Source organism: Hypanus sabinus, chromosome 25 (assembly GCF_030144855.1).
Source record: "Hypanus sabinus isolate sHypSab1 chromosome 25, sHypSab1.hap1, whole genome shotgun sequence".
Taxonomy (NCBI): Eukaryota; Metazoa; Chordata; class Chondrichthyes; order Myliobatiformes; family Dasyatidae; genus Hypanus; species Hypanus sabinus.
In genome coordinates, this window is record NC_082730.1 from 12,147,187 (window position 1) to 12,170,708 (window position 23,522).

At 45.9% G+C, this 23,522-nt stretch overlaps 1 protein-coding gene across 3 annotated transcripts in view; it reads left to right on the forward strand.

Moving 5' to 3' along the window:
- The window catches only part of LOC132381016 (solute carrier family 41 member 1-like), a 70,438-nt gene that overhangs the window by 23,683 nt on the left and 23,233 nt on the right, over nucleotides 1–23,522 (forward strand). For all 3 annotated transcript variants that reach the window (XM_059950102.1, XM_059950101.1, XM_059950100.1), the window contains exons 3-5: nucleotides 8,215–8,322; nucleotides 15,353–15,424; nucleotides 19,635–19,779. In XM_059950102.1, coding sequence (XP_059806085.1) covers nucleotides 8,215–8,322; nucleotides 15,353–15,424; nucleotides 19,635–19,779 — 325 coding nt within the window. The remainder of the gene's footprint in view (nucleotides 1–8,214; nucleotides 8,323–15,352; nucleotides 15,425–19,634; nucleotides 19,780–23,522) is intronic.

The window sequence follows — 23,522 nt, forward strand, 5'->3', positions numbered from 1 at the left end:
AACCTCAGCTGATGAGCCCCATCTGCCCAAAGTGACTGGTTTTAAGGTGCCAGTAACCCGCCTTTGCCCCTTCTGTTAGAAGAAACTGTTCTGCTGGGCTAGTATCTTAGTTATAGGTGAAGGCCAGGAGTTGGACTTGGTTGTCAGAGGGTATTTGAGACACGTCTTTGAGAGCATTTAACAGGTACCACTACCACCTCCGGCTGTGACAATCTTAAGAAACAGTAAAGAATTATATAAATATAAAGTTAGAGGTTAAAGTGTGGATATGGAATAAAATGCATAAATATCAGCATGTATTTACAATATAAACAGGATTATGAGAAGTGGTTTAAAGTGTTTATGCTGCAGTGCAGTGACTGGGTAATCATCTCTTGTTGGTATTGATATTGTTAATTTTAACAAGGAAACAGTCCCTTACTGTTGATGATGCGGAAACATCTATGAAAATATTGTGTAATATAGGGTTAATAGAGGTGGGTGGGGCTAACTAGAATAGTTGATCAGATTCACTGCCTGGGGGATGAAGCTTTTGAGATGGCAGGATTTTATTTTTTATTTCTGATAGCCTATAGTATTTTCTAGAAGTCCTCTTGAAGGGTCTTGGCCTGAACTGTCGACTGTTTGTTCATTTCCATATTGTTGCCTGACTTGCTGAGTTCCTCCAGCATTTTGTTTGTGTGTGTGTGTGTTCTCATATAAGAAAACTAGGGGGGTATCCAGTGTCCATTAATATGCTCCACCTTACTATAGGTCCCACGTGTGTGTGTCTCTTTGATTTTCGAGCATCTGCATATTTTCTCATTTTACTTCCCAGCAAGGTGCTTTTGTAAAAGGTGATTTGCTGGGTGGGTAGTGACTGCAATGATTTCTCTTGGTCCTGGACACGTGCAAGTCCAACAGTGTCGGTACACTACACACGATGACAGTTTCTCCTGACCGGACAGTTCGCTGTAGTTTTCGTGTGCTGTGAGACAATGCTGCATCAAACCAGACAGATGCAGCTTACAAAGGATTTCTGATTTTGTGTGTAATTTGAGTGCTTAGCGTTGGAGCAGGGGTTCCTTGTACCACTAACAGAGTGATCCGTAGACCTCAGGATGGGAGCTGCTGTTTTAGAGTTTTGGGGTCAGAAAGGCAGAGGATGGTGGTGTCCTGTGAGATTTATTAGCACGCTGCTTCTTCAGACCCTCAGCCCGGCCCCTCTCCCGCCGCCACCAGGACACACCTTCTGGGTGGGAGAACCTCGTGACATTTGGTGTTGTGTTACGAGCAAGTGATGAGTGAAACACCAGCTGTTGTTGTGCTGAGGAACCGCTGTTCGGCTCCTACCTGATTTGGTCTGGCGTGGTGAGAGATACAACCCTGTGCAGGGTGGCTGCACCCTACATCTCCTTGTCCAGTAATGGTGAGCTCAGAGCACCGGACTGCTCGTGTATCGCCCTACGTCGTAGTCGAGCTGAATTAACTACTCTCATAGTGTGGTTCCAATGAAGGGTCCTGATCCAAATCAAACACTGTCCGTTTCCACACCGCTTCACAGATGCTGCCTGAGCTGTGGAGTTCTTTATTTTTTAAAGTATATGTTTCAAGATGTATCACAGTAACATGCCCTTGCGGTCTAATGAGCCGACACTGCCCAATTACGCCCATGCGACCAATTAACCTACAAACCTTCACAGTTTTGGAATGTGGGGAGCTGAAGCACCCGGAAGAAACCCACACAGTGTTTGGATCTGTACAGACTGCAGTGGAATTGAACCCAGGTCGCTGGTGCTGTAATCGCGTTACGCCAGCTGCTGCGTTACCGTACCGCCTGTTAGTTCCTCCAGTGTGTCTTCATACAGTGGTGCCCGTCCGTTGTGCAGTGCACGGTGGCACAGTGAGCTGGGCAGCTGCCCCACAGATCCAGTGGATCCCGGTTCAATCCTGCGCGCTCCTCTCTGTATGTGTGGTTTGCATGTTTTCCCTGTGTCCACACGGAAAGGAACCGGAGCATCCTGCATCCCAAAGATGTACCAATTAGGAGGTTAATTGTTTGCTCTAGGTTACCTCTGGAGTCTGAGGGAAGCTGGTGGGAATATGGGGAAAATGAGACATGGTGGGGGGGGGATAAATTTGTGGTGCAGTGAACTAGCACAGAGCCGACAGGCCGAATGGCATCTTGCTATTTCGGAAGAAGAGATGAGGACCCAAAATTCTGGCTTCACTGTACAAGTCTGTGCATTTTACAGCTGCCACCTTGTAGATGAGACTTTAAGTAGAGATCCCTTTCTGCTTCTAACTGGTCATGGAGTATGTTCTAGTAGTTCTATCACGGAAAGAGCAGAGTATCCCTGATGTCCTCCCATCAAGTTGATATACTTTGGGAGGTCAAACTTGAAGAGAGAGTACAAGGTTAATGACAGAATTCTTAATGGTGTTGAGGAACAGAGGGATCTTGGTGTCCATGTCTGTAGATCCCTCAAAGTTGTGTATTTTGCTAGGATGGTCAAGAACGCTTGGAGTGTATGGCCTTCGTAAATCAGTAAATTGAGCTCAAGAGCTGTGAGGTAAATTTGCATCTCTGTAAAACCCTGTTTAGACCGCATTTGGAGAATTGTGTTCAGTTCTGCTCGTCTCATTATAGGAAAGATGTGGAGGCTTTAGAGAGGGTGCAGAGGAGATTCACCAGGATGCTGCCTGGATTAGAGAGGGTGCGGAGGAGATTCACCAGGATGCTGCCTGGATTAGAGAGGGTGCGGAGGAGATTCACCAGGATGCTGCCTGGATTAGAGAGGGTGCGGAGGAGATTCACCAGGATGCTGCCTGGATTAGAGAGGGTGCGGAGGAGATTCACCAGGATGCTGCCTGGATTAGAGAGGGTGCAGAGGAGATTCACCAGGATGCTGCCTGGATTAGAGAGGGTGCGGAGGAGATTCACCAGGATGCTGCCTGGATTAGAGAGGGTGCAGAGGAGATTCACCAGGATGCTGCCTGGATTAGAGAGGGTGCAGAGGAGATTCACCAGGATGCTGCCTGGATTAGAGAGGGTGCAGAGGAGATTCACCAGGATGCTGCCTGGATTAGAGAGGGTGCAGAGGAGATTCACCAGGATGCTGCCTGGATTAGAGAGGGTGCAGAGGAGATTCACCAGGATGCTGCCTGGATTAGAGAGGGTGCAGAGGAGATTCACCGGGACTCTGCCTGGATTAGAGAGGGTGTGGAGGAGATTCACCAGGATGTTGCCTGGATTAGAGAGGGTGCAGAGGAGATTCACCAGGATGCTGCCTGGATTAGAGAGGGTGCAGAAGAGATTCACAAGGATGCTGCCTGGATTAGAGAGGGTGCAGAGGAGATTCACCAGGATGCTGCCTGGATTAGAGAGAGTGCAGAGGAGATTCATAAGGATGCTGCCTGGATTAGAGAGGGTGCAGAGGAGATTCACCAGGATGCTGCCTGGATTAGAGAGGGTGCAGAGGAGATTCACCAGGATGCTGCCTGGATTAGAGAGGGTGCAGAGGAGATTCACCAGGATGCTGCCTGGATTAGAGAGGGTGCAGAGGAGATTCACCAGGATGCTGCCTGGATTAGAGAGGGTGCAGAGGAGATTCACCGGGACTCTGCCTGGATTAGAGAGGGTGCAGAGGAGATTCACCAGGATGCTGCCTGGATTAGAGAGTGTGTCTTTATGAGGAAAGCTTGAGCGAGCTAAGACATTTCTTTTTGAATTGTTGGAGGATGAGAGGTGACTTGATAGAGACGTACAAGATGGTAAGAGGCATGGATTGAGAGGGCAGTTAATGCCTTTTTCCCCAGGGTAAGAATGGCTAATACAAGAGGGCATAATTTGAAGGTGATCAGAGGAAAAGATAGTGGGGATGCCAGAAGTAGATTATTTACTGGTGGGGGGTTGAAACATTCTATCAGGGGTTACGGTAGAGGCAGATATGTTACATTTAGAGGGTCTTGGATAATTCGTGGAGAGACAAGATCACCCACGTTGAACGGCAAGACACCTGAACAGAAGTTAGTGGATGAAAGCAAAATTGAGGGCTAGGTAGGAGGAAGGGTTAGATTGATCTTGGAGTAGGGTAAAAGGTTAGCACAAGTTGAAGGGCTTGTAATGTAAAACTTCCACTTAATGCTGGAGGAACTCAGCAAGTCAGGCAGCATCTATAGAAAGAAATGAGCTGTCAGTGTTTCTGGGTGAGACCCTTCATTGTGCACAGAAAGTTCTGGAGGAACTCAGCAGGTCAAACAGCATCTGTGGAGGGGGAGTGCACAAGATCCCGGAGTTTATCTGTGTTGCTCTGGATTTCCGGCATCTGCAGAATCTCATGTTTGGGGCCTGCACTCTTGCGGTACTCTTCTGTTGTTTGTTCAACATTGATGGGACATGTGATCCTTTCCCTCATACATCACAAGGGTGTAGGTAGATGGGAATTGGCAGAAAAACTGGTCAGCATGAACTAGATGGGCCAAAGGGCCTGTTTCTACACTGTAGTGCTCTATAACTGGGTATCACAGTAGTGTAGGGGTTAGCATCACACTATTACAGCACCAGCAACCCGACTTCATTTCCCACCACTGTCAGGGGTTTGTGCGTTCTCTCCGTAGCCACGTGGGATTCCTCCGGAAGCTCCAGTTTTCTCCCACATTCTGAAGACATGCAGGTTAGGGTTCGTAGGTTAATGGGTCACACGGGTGTAATCGGGTAGTGCGGACCCTTTGGGTTGGAGGGTTTGCTGTATCCGTATATATAAAAGAGCGACTGTCTGCAGGATCTATTCCCAACGGGTTTAACCTAGGCTGCCTGATCTGAGTTCTTCCAACTGCTTACCTTTATAAATTTTCTAGCATTCTTTTTGCACTAAAACTTCAAGTCGTTCAAAGTAATTCCGTTGAATTGGCTCATATCAAAATGGTTCAGAAGGCTCTGGGCCTGCATTCACTGGTGTTTAGAAGAATAAAGAGGGATCTCGTTGAAACCCATTGAATGTTGAAAGGCCTAGATATGGTGGACCTGGAGCAGATGGTTCCTATAGTGGACGAGTCTAGGACCAGAGGGGACAGTGTCAGAAGAGAGGGATGCCCATTTAGAATGGAGGCGAGGAGGCATTTTCTTTGGCCAGAGAGTGGTTAATTTATTGAATTCATTGCCAAAGATGGTTGTGGAGACCAAGTCATTGGGTATATTTAAAGCAGAAGTTGATAGGTTCTTGATTAGTAAGGATGTTAAAGGTTAGGGGGAGAAGGCAAGGGAATGGGGTTGAAAGGAAAAATAAACCATGATAGAATGATGGCATTGATTCAGTGGGCCGAATGGCGAGTTCTGCCTTGTGGGAGGGTAAGGTACAAAGTGTTACTGCCAGCAAACACCCATTGAAGGAAATTTTTTTGGATTTTTATGAAGTTTGTATTGATGAGCCGAGGTTTTTCTGTAGAACAGTTGGCGTCCTGGAACTAAATCGGCTAAACCTGTTCTGATAGGATCTCAAATACTGTGGGCTGTGTGACTGTTGAGAGTTTAAACACCAGACACGTATCGGCCTATTGTTTTATGTAGGACAGCTTTTATCAGGCTATCAACTGCAGGTGCCCTTAAGTGGACTGTCCCATAGTTGTCAGTGGCAGTCCCTGTGGGCATGTGTGCAAGTGAGTGACTCTTGAAACACCCATCTAGTCTTTCCCCGTGGTGACGTTACTGAAAAATCTGCGGCACTCAACTTCCCCAGCCGTGCTTGATTTATTGCCAGCAGTATGAAATGAGATGCACTTGTCTGCCTTGTACGGACCTTTCTAAACAGCTGTCAGAGTAATTGAATTCGAGTTTACCCTTTAACTAGAGTGGCTATCTCTGCAAGGCGAGTTTTCCACTGCAAGGTAGCACACTCAAAATGCTGGGGGATCTCAACAGGTCAGGCAGCAGCTATGGAGGCGAAAAGGCAGTTGACATTTCGGATCGAAACCCTACTTCAGAATCGGGCTGGTCAGCTCCAATCCTGATGAAGGATCTCGGCCCATAAGGCTATTAAACCATAAGACATAGGGATAGGAGTCATCCATTCAGCCCATCTTGTCTGCTCCGCCGTTTGATCATGGCGGATTTATTGTCTCTCTCAATCCCGTTCTCCTGCCTTTGATACCCTTACTAATCAGGAAAACAGCAATCTCTGCTTTGAATAAGCCCAATGACCTGGCCTCCACAGTTGCATGTGGCAGTGAATTCCAAAGATTCACCACCCTCTGGCTAAAGAAATTCCTGCCTTCTGCAAACTTATTAGCCACCCTCCACTTCCTTGCCCAGGTCTTTTATATGTGTACACAGGTATAAAAACTTACTTGTGGCTTGAAGCGTTGTCTGTTTATTCCCAACCATAAGTCCTCCCTGCCCTGGGTTCCTCCAGTAGTTTGTGTGTGTGTTGCTCAAATTTCCAGCATCCGAGGAAGCTCTTGTGGTTACAAGCACGGTGTTTGAACACACGTCCATTTTCAATCTACTGAAACCCAGAAGTTGCTTTTCTCTAGAGTGGTCAATTAACCTACCGACCAACTGGCATGTTTCTGGGAGGAGGGAGGAAACTGGAGCTCGTGACCCACAGAGGGAGCGTGCAAACTCCGCACAGGAAACACTGGAGGTCAGGATCCAACCAGATCCTCCAAGCTGGGCGAAGGCAGCGTTACCCGTTCAGGCATTATACTCAATGGTAGATGCTGCCTGCCCTGCTGACTTCCTCCAGCATTTTGTGTGTGTTGTTCTGGATTTCCAGCACCTGCAGCATTTCTGATGATTATTACATTTGGTGGCCACTTTATTAGGGACACCTGCTTATGAATGCAAGTATCTAAATCAGCCAATCATGTGGCAGCAACTCAATGCATAAAGCAAGGTCAAAAAGTTCAGTTGTTGTTCAGACCAGAGCTCTGACGGGGAAGAAATGTACCTAAGTGATCTTGGCCGTGGAATAACTGTCGGTGTCAGAAGGGGGTATCTCAGAAACTGCTGAATTGCTGGGATTTTCATGCACAACAGTAGAACAGGATATGCCACAGACTGATACCGTTAAGCAAGGGGTCAATGTACACTAGATCGGGAAACCCTGCTCTGGAATTTAGAGAATGGAGCAGAGAACAAAAAAACATCCAGAGCGGCAGTTCTGTGGGTGAAAATGCCTCGTTAGTGAGAGAGGTCAGAGGGGACTGACCAGACTGGTTCAAGCTGACGGTAACCCAAATAACCATGCGTTACGAGGGTGCTGTGCAGCAGAGAAAACCCTGACGGGGCTGGGCTACGGCAGCAGGAGACCACGCCAGGTTCCCCTCCTGTGTCTAGTAAAGTGGCCACTGAGTGCATGCTGCCACTGGAAATTAGTTACAGGGTTAGTGTTTAAATTGCATGGGTTTGGATATTCATGGAATTGCTCATTTTCTTATTCCATGTACCTATCAAGTGCTTCCTATTCAGTGCGACTGTACCTTAATTACTTCCTGTGGCAGCTTCCATCCTTGGCATTGTCTCTCAGGTCTTTTTTGGCATAAAACCTAGTGGGGGGTGGTTCCTGTACTTACATTGCCTCTTCCTCCTCCCCCTATTGGGTCTACAGAATCCTTGCCTCGATGTCTTCTGAGTCCTTCGGATTTCATTTGCAGCTAAAACCAAACCCACCCTGAGAAACGGCAAGAACGTTGAATTTTTGGGCCAGTCTCTCCAGTGTAATTCGGCGGGTGATGGAAAGCTTGGCACCTGGATGTTTGGGAAAAATGGAGGGTGGGGGGAAGAATTTGATTGATCGTGGAGTAGGTTGAAAGTTTGATACAATATCTTGGGCTGAAGGGCCTGTACTGTGCTGTAAGCGTTTGAAGTTCTGTGGTCAGCGCCAGCAATCACCGATCGGGGTCCAGTTCCCACCGGTGTCTGTTTTCCCCATGGCCACGTGGGTTTCCTCCAGGTGCTCGGGTTTCCTCCCACATTCCAAAGGTGAACAAGTTGTGCTACAATGGCACCGAAAGTGTGGTGACTCTTAGGGGCTGCCCCAGCACCTTCTCCGGCATATTTCACTAGGTTTCGATGTATATGTGTCGAATAAAGCTGATCTCTTAATCTTTTTAAAATTCAGTCTTGAGGCTCATGCTTGCCAAGTTTACTGGGGGATTACAGAATCGCCTCCAGGCTGAGCTAATGTCACTCTTCGCTGTTAACAAAATGCTCACAAGCTTCTCTTTCCCTTGCAGCACTGGAATGTTTTCAAAGAGGTGACGGAGGTGTTCATTCTCGTCCCAGCTCTGCTTGGTCTCAAAGGCAATCTGGAAATGACCCTGGCTTCCAGACTCTCCACTGCAGTGAGTATTTGACCTTCAGCCATCTGCTTGCACCCTCCTTCAGCCAACTGTATCTTTACTTGCATCTACGGTTGGCATAACACTATTACCGCCCCAGCTGTAAGATGGGTTCAGCTCCTGCCCCTGTCCGTTAAGCAGTTTGTGCACCCTCCCTGTGACCACGTGGGTTAATTCCACGGGCTCCAGTTTGCTCCCGTATTCCAAAGTCATAGAGTCATAGAAATAGAAAAGTATAGCAGAGAAACTGTCCGTTTGGCCCATCTAGTCTATGCCAAACCATTTAAACTGCCTACTTCCTCGACCTTCACCCAGACCATAGCCATTCATACCCCTTCTATCCATGTACCTATCCAGCTGGTGGTGTATTGGCATCAGCACTGGACTTTGGGGCAAGAGGTCCCAAGCTCGAATCCAGCCAGCTCCTGTTAAGAGCTGGTGATGTGTTTTTAAAAAAAAACAACAACAGCAACTCACCCGGCAGAAGGCAATGGCAAACCACTGCTGTAACTTCCCTAGTACGCGATTTCCCAATACGTCCGAATGCCGTGGAAGGAGATCGTCTGCTTCCTGGAAATAATTCCGGATGCAACATACCTATATCCTTAAACGTTGAAATCGAGCTTGCACACACCACTTGCGCTGGAAACTCATTTCACACTCAAAACTCTGAGTGAAGAAGTCTCCCCAAAAACATATGGATTAGGGTTAGTAAATTGTGGGATTGCTGCGTTGGTGCCAAAAGTGCGGCCACACTTGTGTGCTGCTTGGCACGATTGCTAAAATGACTTGACACAAAAGACACATTTCACTGTATGTTTCAACGTATCTGTGAAAAATAAAGCTAAACTTTAATCTTTCCTTGGAAGTGGTTCTGTCAAATTCCGATCTGCCATCCACTTTCTGAGGGATCGTCAGATATTTTTGCCAAGTTTTTTGGTGCTAATACAGTAAATGGAGGCAGCGGTGATACAAGTCCGTGATAAAATCTGCTCACTGCTGCGATCTGCTTATATTGATCGTGGTTTGAGTCCTGCCAGGGCCACATGGAACTCAACTGTGTGTCCTTGACTAGTTGTTTCCATCAGTCTTGCACATTTTGTACTGTAGAACAGGTTTTAATTTTGTAAATTAAAAATAGCAATTGTATTCAGTAGCAGAGCGGTTAGTGCTTCTGCCTTCTGTCACACGCCTGGCTTTGATCCAGAATACTCGTGTGGCCTTTCCATGTTCATCATGTGACTGCATGGATTTTCTCCCTTCCACATGGTGTCATGGAGTTTTACAGCACAGAAATGGGCCCTCTGAGACAACTTCTCCGTGCTGACATGCAATACAGTTTCAGGAAGTGTATGGTCTTGCACTCTGGTAGAGGAAACTACTTTTTAAATGGAGAAACCTTTCAAAAATCTGAGGTACAAAGGGGCTTGGGAGTCCCCCTTGCAGGATTCCCTGAAGATTCATTTGTGTGTTGAGTTGGTGGTGAGGAAGGTAAATGCCATGTTGGCATTCCGTTTTGAGAGGATTGGAATATACAAGCAAGGACATCAAGTTGAGGCTTCATATGGCGCTGGTGAGGCCTCGTGGCGTATTGTGAGCAGTTTTGGGCCCCTTGTCGATGAAAGGATGTGCTGATATTGGAAAGGATTTGACAGAGTTTCAGGGATACAATTCCAGAATTGAAAGGCTTATCACGTGATGAGCTTTTGGTGGCTCTGGGCAGCTACTGGCTGGAATTCAGGAGAGTGAGGGCAGGGGGGATCTCACTGAAACCTTTTGAATGTTGAAAGGCCTCAATAGACTGGATATGTAGAGGATGTTTCCTATGGAGGGGTGGGGTGGTGTCTATGACCAACGGTCACAGCCTCAAAATAGAGGAACGTCCGTATAGAATGGAGATGAGGAGGAATTTCTTTAGTCAGATAGTGGTGAATCTGTGAAATTCATTGGCACAGATGGCTGTGGAGGAGGCCAAATTATTGGGTATACTTCAGGCAGAGGCTAATAGATTCTTGATTAGTCACAGCATGAAGGGGATACGGGGAGAAGGCAGGAGACTGGGGCCGCGAGGTAAAATGGTTCAGCCATGATGAAATGGCGGAGCAGACTAGATGGGCCAAATGGCCCACTTCTGCCCCTTTGATCTTGTGGTCTGGCCAATTAGCCTAACTGAGCAGGGATCTGCCAGGTGATAGGTGAGTTCAGAATTCACATGTCACCTGCTAACTTGAATAGAATTCGGGTTATAAGCAGATAAAGTGCAACGCAGGTAGACGCAGGTGCACGGGCCAAGATGTGGGCAGACAGAGGGATCAGGAGCCCACCTTCATTGGATTTGAGGTATGTGCAGGATTCTTAGAACAGTGGAATAGAAGCTGTCCTCGAGCCTCTGTACACCTTCTCAAGCCTCTGTATCTTCTGGCCAGTGGAAGGTGGAAAAGAGAATGTCTGGGGTGCCAGCAATCTGACTATATTAGCAGCCTTCCTGAGGCAGTGAGCAATGCAGACGGAGTTCATGAAGTGGGAGTGTGATGTTCAGTACAGGCTGGGCTCGCTTCACAACTTTCTGTTGTACCTTGCAGTCTTGGGGACAGTAGTTGCCACTGTAAACTGTGACACAGCTGGATCCGTTGTGCATGTGTTTGGAAAAAATAGTGAGGATACTGTAGGGACACATCAGATTTCTTCTGAAGGTGTATGTGCGTGTGTGAATGTATATACACACACACACACACACCCACCCCCCCCCCCCCCGACCCAAGACCTCACATCAAGACTGGAAATGGGGTGATGTCAGAATAAAAAGGTGGGGGTGCCGAAGGATAGCTAGAAGATGATGGGTGATGCCAGGTGGCTGAGAAAGGTGAAGGACTGTAGAAGGAGGACTCTTAATAGGAGAGGAGAGCACACCATAGGGGAAAGGAAAGGAGGAGGGGACGGACCATAGAGCAAAGGGAAGGAGGAGGGGACTCGGATGTGATAGGCAGGTGAGAAGAGGGTAAGAGTAAGGAATAGAAGAAAGGGGGAGGGTGTGTGATTTTTTTATTTATTTATATATATATTAAAAACTGGAAGGAGCATTGATAGTTATCCTCTAAAACAGATTCTCTTTCTCTGCATTTGAAACGTTAGTAACTAGTAAGTATTTTTTTCCAAATCAGCTAGCCTTTCTTTGGGTAATTATCTTTTTGAACTGAACAAATGTTCCCCTGTGTATTTATACTAGGAGTTGGCCTGATGAAGCGACTCGGCCTGAAACATGACTGTTTATTCATTTCCATAGATGCTGCCTGACCTACTGCGTTCCTCCTGTATTTTGCATGTGTTGCTCTGGATTTCCAGCATCAGCAGAATCTCTTGTGTTTTAATACCATAAGATGAGTGAGAGGGTTATGGGACAGGAAATCCTAAATAAAATTAATTTAGCACACTTTTTTTTTGAAAAGTTACTGCTCTGTTGTGAAACATTAAGGAACCTCCTTTCAAAGTTTCTAAATCAACCAAGACTTGTGCACATTAACAAGCTGAATCTCCTTTCTGTTGGATTGTGGCTTCTGTCCGAGGTTCTGCCAAGTCGAAGGTGGCCAAAATGATTGTGAGTTTTGAAGGCCTGTTTTCTGCTGGTTGCAGTGACACAGTCACATCTGAATGTGCCCTGAATTCCAACGACAGAATTTCACAGGAGCTCTCTGTACACAGCGAGTGTAAATGTGTGGGAGAGCCATGCGGTCAGTGTGTCCTGCCACAGCTCGGATCTCTGGATTAATTTCCCCAGCAGTTTCTGTCTGCAAAAATGTGGAACCTTCCCACCAATTGATCTTTCCGCTCACTAATCAATAGACTTTTGGCTGGTCAGTGCAGTCGGATTTGTTTAGAGAGGTAGCATTGAGGTAGAAAATCAGCTGAGTTTACAAATGGCAAAGCAGGCTGGGGTGAGACCAAACAGCCTATTCTTATTGTGAGTATGCAATGCAAAACTCGTATGATTAACATTAAAATAAAGTGTGCAGTGCTGAGCAGGTCAGGCAGAGTCTGGAAGGTTTCAGAGCATTGAAACCTCTTCAGAATTGACTAAAACACAGACGATTTTGCTGATGCTGGAAATCTGACACACACCCACACAGACACACATCCGTCTGGTTCACAGGGAAGACAATATTCCATCTTTACCTCATCTGGCCTGTAACTCACTGATGTGGTTGCTTCTTAGCAGTGTGAAATCAGATTCCAGAATAATTTAATATCACAAGCATATGTGACAGCAGTAGAATGCAATGCAAAAAAATTATGAATTGCAATAAGTATAATAGTTAAATTAAATAGGTAGTGCAAAAATAGAAATGCAAAAAGTAGCGAGGTTCCTGGGTTCAGTGTCCTTTCAGAAATCGGACAGTGGAGGGGAAGAAGCTGTTCCTGAATCATTGTGTGCCTTCAGGCTTCTGTACCTCCTCCCTGATGGTAGCAATGAGAACGGGGCATGCCCTGGGTGATGGGGGTCCTTAGTGATGGATGCTGCCTTTTTTGACACCTCGCTCCTTGAAGATGTCCTGGACAGAGGCAGGAAAAGGGCAGCTTCTGCACAGTTCTTATCAGTCTCTTTGCAATAAAGATGGGCTCTTGCCCTCTAGTCTTACCTCATTGTGTCCCTTGCACCTTATTGTCCACCTTCTCTTCACCGTCTGTGTCACCGTAGCTCTATATTATGTGTTCTACTCCTTTTCCCCGTTTGCTACATCAATGTATTTGTATTTTAGAATGATCTGAACAGAGAGATTGTGAAACAATTTTTCCACTGTCTGTCAGTACATGACAACAATAAACTATTTGCCAGTCACTTGCAAAACAATTTTCCACTGTATCTCAGTGCATGACAACAATAAACTATTTGCCAGTCAATTAGCAGGTCTTGACAGCAACATCCATATTCTGCAGATGATCTATTTATTGAAAATAATAGTTTGTGTGTCATTTTAACCTTGCATTCTGATCTTTGATGCCTCAGCCTCGTTTTTTTCTCTGTAAAGAAACCAGTGTTTACTTCGGCATTTTGCTTTCATCTGTGTACTTGGCCCTGTCCAAATATAGCATCAACAGTATGGCTTTAAATCTTCCCTTAGTAGAGGCGGCATAGAGATGTGTCTCTACCAAAGGAGGCGTGAGGTGCTCCCTCCCTCCGCCAGCCTGCAGGTCACCCTTGGGCAAGGTGTAGCACCTGCTTAGCCCCTGATCAGGGTCACATGAAGCCATGGGAGTGGCTGGTGGATGGTAATATGAGCAGCTGGTACATATCACAAGTCCTGGTTATGTGACCACGGACTCCAGGCAGACAGACTCTGAAGAGTATTGATAATGGCTGGGCTTACCTAGCTTGTAGAGACACTGTCCGGAAGATGGCAGTGGCAAACCACTTCTGTAGAAAAATTTGCCAAGAACAATTGCAGCAGTGTGTACTATCTACACGATGCACTGCAACAACACACCAAAGTTCCTAAGGCAGCACCTTCCAGACCCACAACCACCACCATCTAGTAGGGCAAGAACAGCAGATACCTGAGAACACCACCTCTTGGAAATCCCCCTCCAAGTCACTCACCATCCTGACTTGCAAACATGTCGCTGTTGCATCGTTGTCGCTGGGTCAAAACCATGGAATTCCCTCCGCAACGGCACAGTGAGCGTACCCACACCTCAGAGACTGCAGCGGTTCAAGAAGGCAGCTCATCACCTTCTCAAGGGCAGCTAGGGACGGGTAATAAATGCTGGCTTAGCTGGCGGCGCCCATATCTCATAACTGAATATTTTTCTTTAAAAAAATTATGGTCATGGAAAGACCACAATCACCCATGTCATACGACACGGCACATAACAAATGAACAAATTAGTAGAGACTACAGCACAGAAACAGGCCCTTCAGCCCATCTCATTGTGTGCCAAACTGTTGTGCATGTCCCATCATCCCATTCCTGAACCATTAGTCCTCCACCCCCCCATTCCCCTCCTATCCAAACTTCTCTTAAATGCTATAAACGAAGCCCTCATCCATCACTTCCACTGGCATCTCATTCCACAATTGCACCACCATCAGAAGAAGTTTCCCTTAAATATTTCACCCTTCACCCTTAACCACTGACCTCTCTCGTTCTATTCTCACTCAGTCTCAGTGGAAAAAATCGATTTGCATTTACCCTTTCTGTACTCCGTATAATTTTGTGTACCTGAATCAAATCTCCCGTCATTCTCAATTTCCAGGGAGTAAAGTCCTAACCTATTCAACCTTTCCCTGTAACTCAGGACTTCAAATCCTGACAACATCCTTGTGATTTCTGCCAAACCTTTACTCATCTGCTCTGATTGGTTTCCTCTGAAATGTATTTAAATTTATTTATTTCTATTTAGCGATTATGGTGCGGAGTTGGTTCTTCCAGTCTTTCCTCGATCCCACAACCCCTCTTGTTTCTTTTTCCTTTTCGTGTGTGGGGGGAGCGGGGAGGGTGCTTTGATGTCTTTTGTTTCAACGACTACAGTGTTTTTTCTGTAGGCTGTCTGGGGAAGAGGAGATTCAGAGTTGTACATGCATACTTTGACAATAAAATGAACATTTGAACCCTAACCTAGCCAAGCTGCCCCAGCAATGCCCAACAAACCCAATTAACCCTAACCTAATCATGGGACAATTTACAATGACCAATTAGGCCACTTGGTACATTTTTGGACTGGGAGGAAACTGCAGGGCCCAGGGAAAGCCCACGTCCATGGGGACGACGTACAGAGACTCCTTGCAGGATGGTGCTGGAATTGAGCTTCGAACTCCGGAACATCCCGAGCTGTGATAGCGTTGTGCCAACCACTACGCTGTTGTGGCGCCCAAGTTAACTGCATCAACGTAAATCAACATTGGTTATCTGCCACGCGCTATGACTCTGATGTTTTGGTGCTCCCGTTGCAGTTGGGAAAGTACTGAAGTAAAATTTTGTTGTTGTGCTGTCTTTTGACGTGTTAAAATGAATGCGTTCTCTCGTTTCTTCGCTTCCAGGCTAACATCGGGCAGATGGACTCGGCTGCAGAGCAATGGAAGATGATCACGGGGAACCTGGCTTTGATACAGGTGAGAAGCACACTTTATTTTCTGTGCCTTGCAACAGCTTGCCAGATCTTGGGCTGGCAAATGAACCCCCACTTTTTTTTCCCCCAACATAAGCATAACAATACTCAACAGACCAGATAGGATCTATGGAAGTGAAATGGAATCTAATAATTCATGTCAGTATTTCCTCTGACTGACTTGTTACCTGTCCCACTGCTGGTGTTTAGGGTGGCAGTGAAGGCCCTCCATAAACAGAGTCCCCTTTGCTGTTTCCATAATAATTAGGGCTGCTAGCCCTGAGCTGAACCGCTGAACGTGGCCAGTTGATGGACTGCACTCTTGGTCTGGCCTCTGCCCCTTTGACCTGTTTGGCATGGGTGAACCTACCGAGAGGCAAGGCATAAAGCCCTGATTCCAGCCAACATAGCTGACCGGGTCAGTGAGGCATTCAAGCCTCCAGACCCAACGACACCAGGGTCCCGGAGGAACGCAGTTTCGTTTTTACTGTGTATTGTATCAGCAGTTTATGGTCGAAATGACAATAGACTTGACTTGTGGTTGTGGTCCTCTTGGAGGAGTTCCTCTGAAATGTTTTATTCATTGACCTGAAAGCAGGTAGCATCGTGGCATGGTGGTTCAGGTGGCGTGGTGTTAGAGTAACACTATTACAGCGCCAGTGACCCAGGCTCAAGTCCCACCACTGAGGAGACTGTACGTTCTCCCCATAACCGCATGGGTTTGCTCCGACTGCCCCAGTTTACTCCCAGATTGCGAAGATGTTTGGGTTAGTAGGATAATTGGTCACATGGGTGTAATTGATCAGCATGGGCTCATTGGACCAGAAGAGCCTGTTACTGTGCAGTACGTCAAAATAAAAAAATAAATACGAGTAAATCACTTTCCCTATCCAAAAATGCTGTTTCATCTGCTGACTAAGCTGGTTTTGCTGTCTGAGGTTCAAAGTTTAAAGTGAATTTGTTATCAAAGTAGATATATGTCTCCATATACTACCCTCAGATTCCTTTTCTTGTGGGCATACTCAATAAATCTCTAGATTAATAACCATAACAGAATAAATGAAAGACCGCCCAACTTGGACATTCAACCAGAGGGCAGAAGACAACAAACTGTGCAAATGCAAAAAGAAACAAATAATAATCAATAAACCAGCAGTAAATATAGAGAACGTGAGATGAAGAGCCCTTGAAAGTGAGTCCACAGGTTGTGGGATCAGATTAGCGATGGGGTGAGTGAAGTTATCCCCTTTGGTCCAAGAGCCTGATGGTTGAGGGGTAGTAACTGTTGCTGAACGTGGTGGTGTGAGTCCTGAGGCTCCTGTGCCTCCTTCCTGATGGCAGCAGTGAGATGCGAGCATGTCCTGGGCAGTGGGAGTCCACTATTGGTAGTGTTTTGCATTTGAATTCAGTTAAATCCTTTATTTCGCTGCAAAAAATGAGTTTGTACTCTCTAATTACTTACTCCAAGTAAGGCCCTGACCCTGACAACCACCTCTATTCCCACCACTGTCATTTATTTCATTCTCTCAACAAGTAGGGTAGGGTTGTTTAGAAACGAAAGTATAATCCAAAGATTAATGGTGAATCTGTGAAATTCATTGCCACACACGGCTGTGGGTATAATTGAGGCAGAAGTTAATAGATTCTTGTTTGGTCGAAGCATGAAGGGATACGGGGAGAGGGCAGGAGTTAGGGAGGGACTGAGAGGAAAATTGGATCATGTTGAAATGGCGGAGCAGACTCAATGGGCCAACTGTCTGAATTCCAGCCCTATTTCTTATTTTATAATCAAGCTTGACTGTGTTTGACTAGTTTGAGCTCTTCAAACATACAGGATTCCTTAAAGGTTAACTTGCCGGTTGAGTTGGCAGTAAAGAAGGCAAATGTAATATTAGCATTAGTTTTGAGGGAGCTGGAATAGAAAAGCAAGGACGTAATGCTGGGGCTTTATCAGGCTTTGCTCAGACCACATCGGGGTATAGTGAGCAGAAGGACATGCTGGCGTTGGAGAGGATTCAGAGGAGGCTCACGAGAATGACCTTGGGAATGAAGAGGTTAATGCACTGTATAAGGAATGTTTGATGACTCTGGGCCTGTACTCACTTTAGAAGAATGATGGCTATCTCATTGAAATCCACTGGATATTGGAAAGTCTGGTACGGGGCTCCCCAAACTGGGGTCTACAGACCCCTCGGTTAATGGTAGGGGTCCATGGCATTAAAAAAAGTTTGTGAACCCCTTGTCTAGACAAAGTAAATGTAGAGAGGATGTTTCCAATGGTGGGCGAGTCTAGGACCAGAGGGCAGTGAATCTGTGGTATTCATTGGCACTGACGTCTGTGAAAGCCAAGTTATTGGGTATGTTTAAAGTGGTGGTTGATAAGTTCTCTAGTAGTAAGGGTGTAAAATGGCATGGGGAGAAGACAGAAGAATGAGTTTGAGAGGGACCATTGATCCTCCATGACTGAATGGAGGAGCAGACGCAATGGGCCAGATTGGCTTAATTCTGCTTCTAGATCTGATGGTCTTACAACAATTTCTGGACTGACAAAGTTACAAAGTTACATAACCCCATCAGGGATTAATGTGCAGTACAAGTTAAATGAGCTCAATATCGGGGGGGGGGGGGGGGGGGGGATGGAAACAAGCTAGCATCAGTAAAGGTGACCATTAGACTGTGGTTTTCATTAAAAATACATTGAGCACTGAACGTGTGTAAGGTGTGACACCTGCTGTCCTTGTTTGTGTGTTTCCACAGTCTTTTGACCGTGAGTTAGACTCTTACTGTCCCAGCACAAGTGCCCAACATGTCTAGTAAGGTCTTCTCACATTCAAAGATCCTAGTACTTATTAAGCAATCATCATTGGCCTACAGTGAAAATACAGGGGAATTGAATGTCAAGCAATATGATATTGTACCTGTATGACTACTGTATATGTACTGTGTTCTGCACCGTTGTCCCAGAGGAGCGATGCTTCATTTAGCTCTATACGTGTGTATAGTTGAATAGTAATAAACTTGGGCAGCATGGTAGCATAGCGGTTAACACATCGCATTACTGTACCATGTCCTGGGATCAAGTCACGCTGCTGTCTGTAAGGAGTTTGTACCTTCTCCCCGTGGCCACGTGGGTTTCCTCCAGGTGCTCCGGTCTCCTCCCACAGTCCAAAGGCGAACTGGTGGTGAGGTTAATTGGTCACTGTAAATTGTCCCATGATTCAGGTAAGATTAAGTAGGGGGATCGGCTGGTGGTGCAGCTGGAGGGAGCAGAAGGGCCTATTCCAGGCTGTGTTCCAATAAATAAATTAAACAAGCTTTTGAGACATACAGTGAAATATGTTTGCGACAACAACCAACACAACCAAAGGACGTGCTGGGGGCAGCCCACATTCCAGTGCCACGAATATTTGGGAAAAGTCAGCTTTTCGGAAATAAACCTGTGGGTCTTGTGGGATCTTGTGCATTTGGAAGAAAAGGAGGCTATTCCTGTACCAAGCTCGAAGTGTCAGGAGTTCATTGAATAAAGAGGCTGAGCGATGGTTTCTCAGAGGGGTTAGCTCATGGGTAGTCTTTACCTTCAGTGACTTGGAACCCGCAGCCATACTGTGGAGAGCAGCTGGGAGGGAGCCTGGCCTGCCTCCCTCCATAATTACTCGGGTGTGGCTTTGGAAGTGGCTATTTTGAGATATTTTCGGAATCCAATTTTGTCCGCTGCTGATGGGGCACTTTGTTTTGTCAGTGTTTTGCGAATCTTCAATGGAGAATGGAAAATAATGTGTATGTATATACACTCACTCACCCCATGACTAATCTGTTCCCACAACCTATGGACTCACTTTCAAGGACTCTCCATCTCACGTCCTTTATATTTATTGCTGATTTATTGATTATTATTTGTTTCATTTTGCATTTGCACAGTTTGTTGTCTTCTGCACTCCAGTTGAATGTCCAAGTTGGGTGGTCTATCATTGATTCTGTTATGGTTATTAATCTAGAGATTTATTGAGTATGCCCACAAGAAAAAGAATCTCAGGGTTGAATATGAAGACATACATGTACTTTGAATACAAATTTGAACTTGTGTATATTGTGTGTGTGTCTTCCAATGTGGTTTCAAACTGGAAAATGTGTGGGTGCAAGTCTGAATGACGTGTCCCAGCCCAAAATGCAACTCCTCTGCATAAATTCCTGTTTTTGTTTCCTGCCTTTCTCAGGTCCAGGCGACTGTGGTTGGTTTCCTCGCGTCCGTGGCTGCCGTAGTGTTTGGCTGGATTCCTGAGGGTCACTTCCAACTGGATCATGCTCTCCTGCTGTGTGCCAGTAGCATGGCAACAGCATTTATAGCTTCCCTCATATTGGGTAAGAAGGAACTCCACAGAACCCTCATTCTGTGCTGATTCAAAGTTCTACTTTACAGTTACATATATTAGGAATTTGCTGTGGTGCCCACCTTTCCCACCCACCTGTCTTCACCAATCACCTAGCTATCCTCAATCTTCTCCTCCAACTTTTTTTTTATTCTGTTGGTCTTCCCCTGAAGAAGAGTCTTGGCCCGAAACGCCAACCGTTTATTCATTTCCGTAGATGCTGTCTGACCTGCTGAGTTCCTCCAGCATTTCCTCTGTGTGCACTGCTCTGGAGTTCCAGCATCTGCAGACTCTTTGGTGCTTATGATTTGCTGTGTTGCCACAACATGCAACAAAAGAGAACAATATCCAATGATTCCATGGAATTATATAAAATATGGATGCCGATATGCTTTTGAAATGTTAGAAGTATTATAAAACACAAGAGATTCTGCAGGTGCTGGAAATCCAGCAAAACACATGCAAAGCCTTGGAGGAACTGGGCAAGCCAGCCTGGGTCTCTGGAGGGGAATAAAGAGCCGATGTCTTGAGCCGAGACTCTTCAGCATTATAAAAAGTAGCTCAAACTGCTTACACTGTGGTGACGGGGGTAATAGATAGAGAGGAGTTGGGGTGGGGTAACTAACTAGAATGGTTGGCCTGATTAACTGCCTGGGGAAAGAAACTTTTTAAGATGGTGTGAAGTTTTTGTTTTCATAGCCCTATATAGCACTTTCCTGAAGGGAGTTTTTGGAAAAGGCAGTTTGCAGGGTGAGTGGAGTACACAATCATTTTTCCTGCCTGCTGCTTTGCCCTAGATCCTTACCAGTCCTACAATGATAGGACCAAGAATCAGGCCATTCTGCCCATCAAAACTTTGCTGCTATTCCATCATGGCTGATTTATTATCCCTCTCAACCCCGTTCTCCTGCCTTCTCCCCGAAACCTTTGACGCCCTGACTAACCAAGAACCTATCAACCTCTGCGTTAAATATACACACTGACTTGGCCATGAACTCTACAGATACACCACCCTCTGGCTAAAGAAATTCCTCTTCATCTCTGTTCTGAATGGACATTCCTCTATTCTGAGTCTGTGCCCTTTGGTCCTAGACTCATCCACCATAGGAAACATCCTCTCCACATCCACCCTTATTGAGGCCTTTCGGTATTTGATGAGCTTCAATGAGATCCCCCTCACCTCCCATTCTTCTGAATTCCAGCGAATATAGGCCCCACAGCCATTAGACATCTCATATGTTAGCCCTTTTTGGAATCAATCTCGGAACCTTCTCCACGCCCTCTCCGGTGCCAGCGCATCTTTCCTTCGATAAGGGGCTCAAAGCTGCTCACAGTACTCCATGTGCAGTCTAACTTGTCCTTGTGAAGCCTCAACATTACATCCTCGCTCTTTTGTTCTCCTCTCTCAGAATGAATGCTATTATTTCCTTTGCTTTCCTTACCACTGATTCAACCTGCAAGTTAACCTTCAGGGAATCCTGCAACATGACTCCCAAGACCCTTTGCAGTCCCTCTGATTTTTGAATTTCTCCTCAGAATGTGATCTGTGCTTTTACTCCTTCTGCCAAAGTGCATGACTGTACACTTCCCCACACTGCATTCCCTCCGCCACTTCTTTGCCCGTGCTCCCAATCTGTCTGCAACCTCCTGCAGGTTCCCTGCTTCCTGAACGTGATCTGCTGCTCCACCGGTCTTCATATTGTCCGCAGACTTGGCACCAAAGCCATCGGCTCTAACATCCAAATCATTGACATATAATGTGACAAGAGGTGGTCCCAATACCGATCCCACTGGAACTCCGCTGGGCACTTGCAGCTAATCAGAAACGTTCATGACAGACCACAGCCAATTATCTTTTCTGCTGATCTGACAGTTTGCTGTTATTTTTGTACATAGTGAGCGAATGCTGCACCAAGCCAGACAGTAATGGTATTGCTAGTGTTCTAGATTAATGGCTACTTAACCGCTCTCTGGCCTTCGTGAAAGTTGTTTGCTGAGAAGCCAATTACCTCAGACAATTTTCAGCTCCCTTAAATGTTACAATACAAATGGATAATAACTAGTCCACACTTGGAGTGTCGTGTACCGCTCAAAGATTACAGGGAGAAAGCAGGAGAGGGGGGTTGTCGTCGTTCCTTCTTACGCCTTGTGGGGCGTCGGGCAGTATTTTTTTGCCATTTCCGTAGCACTTGACCTTTTGTTTTTTACAAGCTCGACGCTCAACCCAGTGCAGATGAAAAGCATACAAGAATCTGGCCTGTTTCGATCCCAAAACTACTTGTCTCGAAGTCCAGTGCTGGTGCCACTACATTCCTGGCTGGCTAGATAGAATGGGGTTGAGAGGCATAACAAATCAACCATGGTCAAACTGTGGTGTAGACTTAATGGGCCGAATGTCTTACTGTCTTCTGGGTACTGCATTACAGGGAAGATGTGGAATCTTTGGAGAGGGGGCAGATAGTTAAAAGTATTATAACAGGTACGGAAGAGGAGTTGAGGCCAGTATAGATCCACTTAACTTTTCTCCACGGATCCTGCTCTGTAACTGAGACACAGCAAAGATGCCGAGGTCTCTTTTTGTACAGCTATCGTCACTCAAAGGGTTAAGTTACTGGTCTGTTATCATGAGGCCTGAGCTATTCGCCTGGAGAGACGAGTTCAAGTCACACCATGGCAGCTGGAGAATATAAATTCAAGTAATAAATAAATTTAGATGAAAAGACGAGTAACAATAACAGCATAAAAATGTATCTGCTTCATTAAAGTCCTACAGCCTGATCTCTCTGTGACTCAAAACCCACAAATATAGCTTAGGTAGAAATCTTGGTCAGCATGGTCCAATTGGTCCAGAGGGTTTGTTTCCATGGTGTGTGACTGCCTCCTAGTGGTTTCTCATTGTAGGAGCCATTAGAGCTGAACAATGGTTACTGACAACCCACCTTCTGGCAACATAACTGGCAAAGATTATTTGCATATGAAAAACCGGTTGTATCATAGTTTGGTTTATTATTGTCACATGTACCAAAATAAATGTAAAAGTTTGTCTTGCATACTATACCTACAAATCAAATTACACTGAGGTAGAAAGGTAAAGCAATAACGATGCAGAATAAAGTGTTAACAGCTACAGTGCAGGTGAACAATGTGGTGTGAGATCATTGGGAGGTATCTGAGGTCAAGAGTCTATCTTATCATACAAGAGGTCCATTCAAGAGTCTAATAAGTGGGGTAGAGGCCTAGTGATACAGGCTTTCAGGCTTTTCTATCTTCTGCCTGCTGCGTAGAGAGAGAGTCTGAGGCGGGTGTGATCTTTGAGTCTGCTGCTGCTTTGCTGAGGTAGCAGGAAATGTAGACAAGGAGGGGAGGCTGGTTCCTGTGATGTGCCGAGCTGTCTCCACACCTCTCTGGAGCTGCTTGTGATGGTGTGCCGAGCAGCTGCCACACCAAATCATTTTGCATCCAGACAGAATGCGTTACATCATGCACCAATTTTTAAAAAATTGGTATGGGTCGACAGGAGCATTCCGAATTTCTTTATCCTCCTGAGAAAGCATAGGCATTGGTAAGCTTTCTCGGCCATGACACCAACATGGTTGGGCTAAGAATGTTGAGGTAGAGACTTAAGAGTTTCAGTTCCCAGCAGAGAACACGACCAATAGTGACCAATAGTTCTCTGCTGGGAACTGAAACTCTTAAGTCTCTACCTCAACGTTGTTGATGTAGACAGGCCCATGT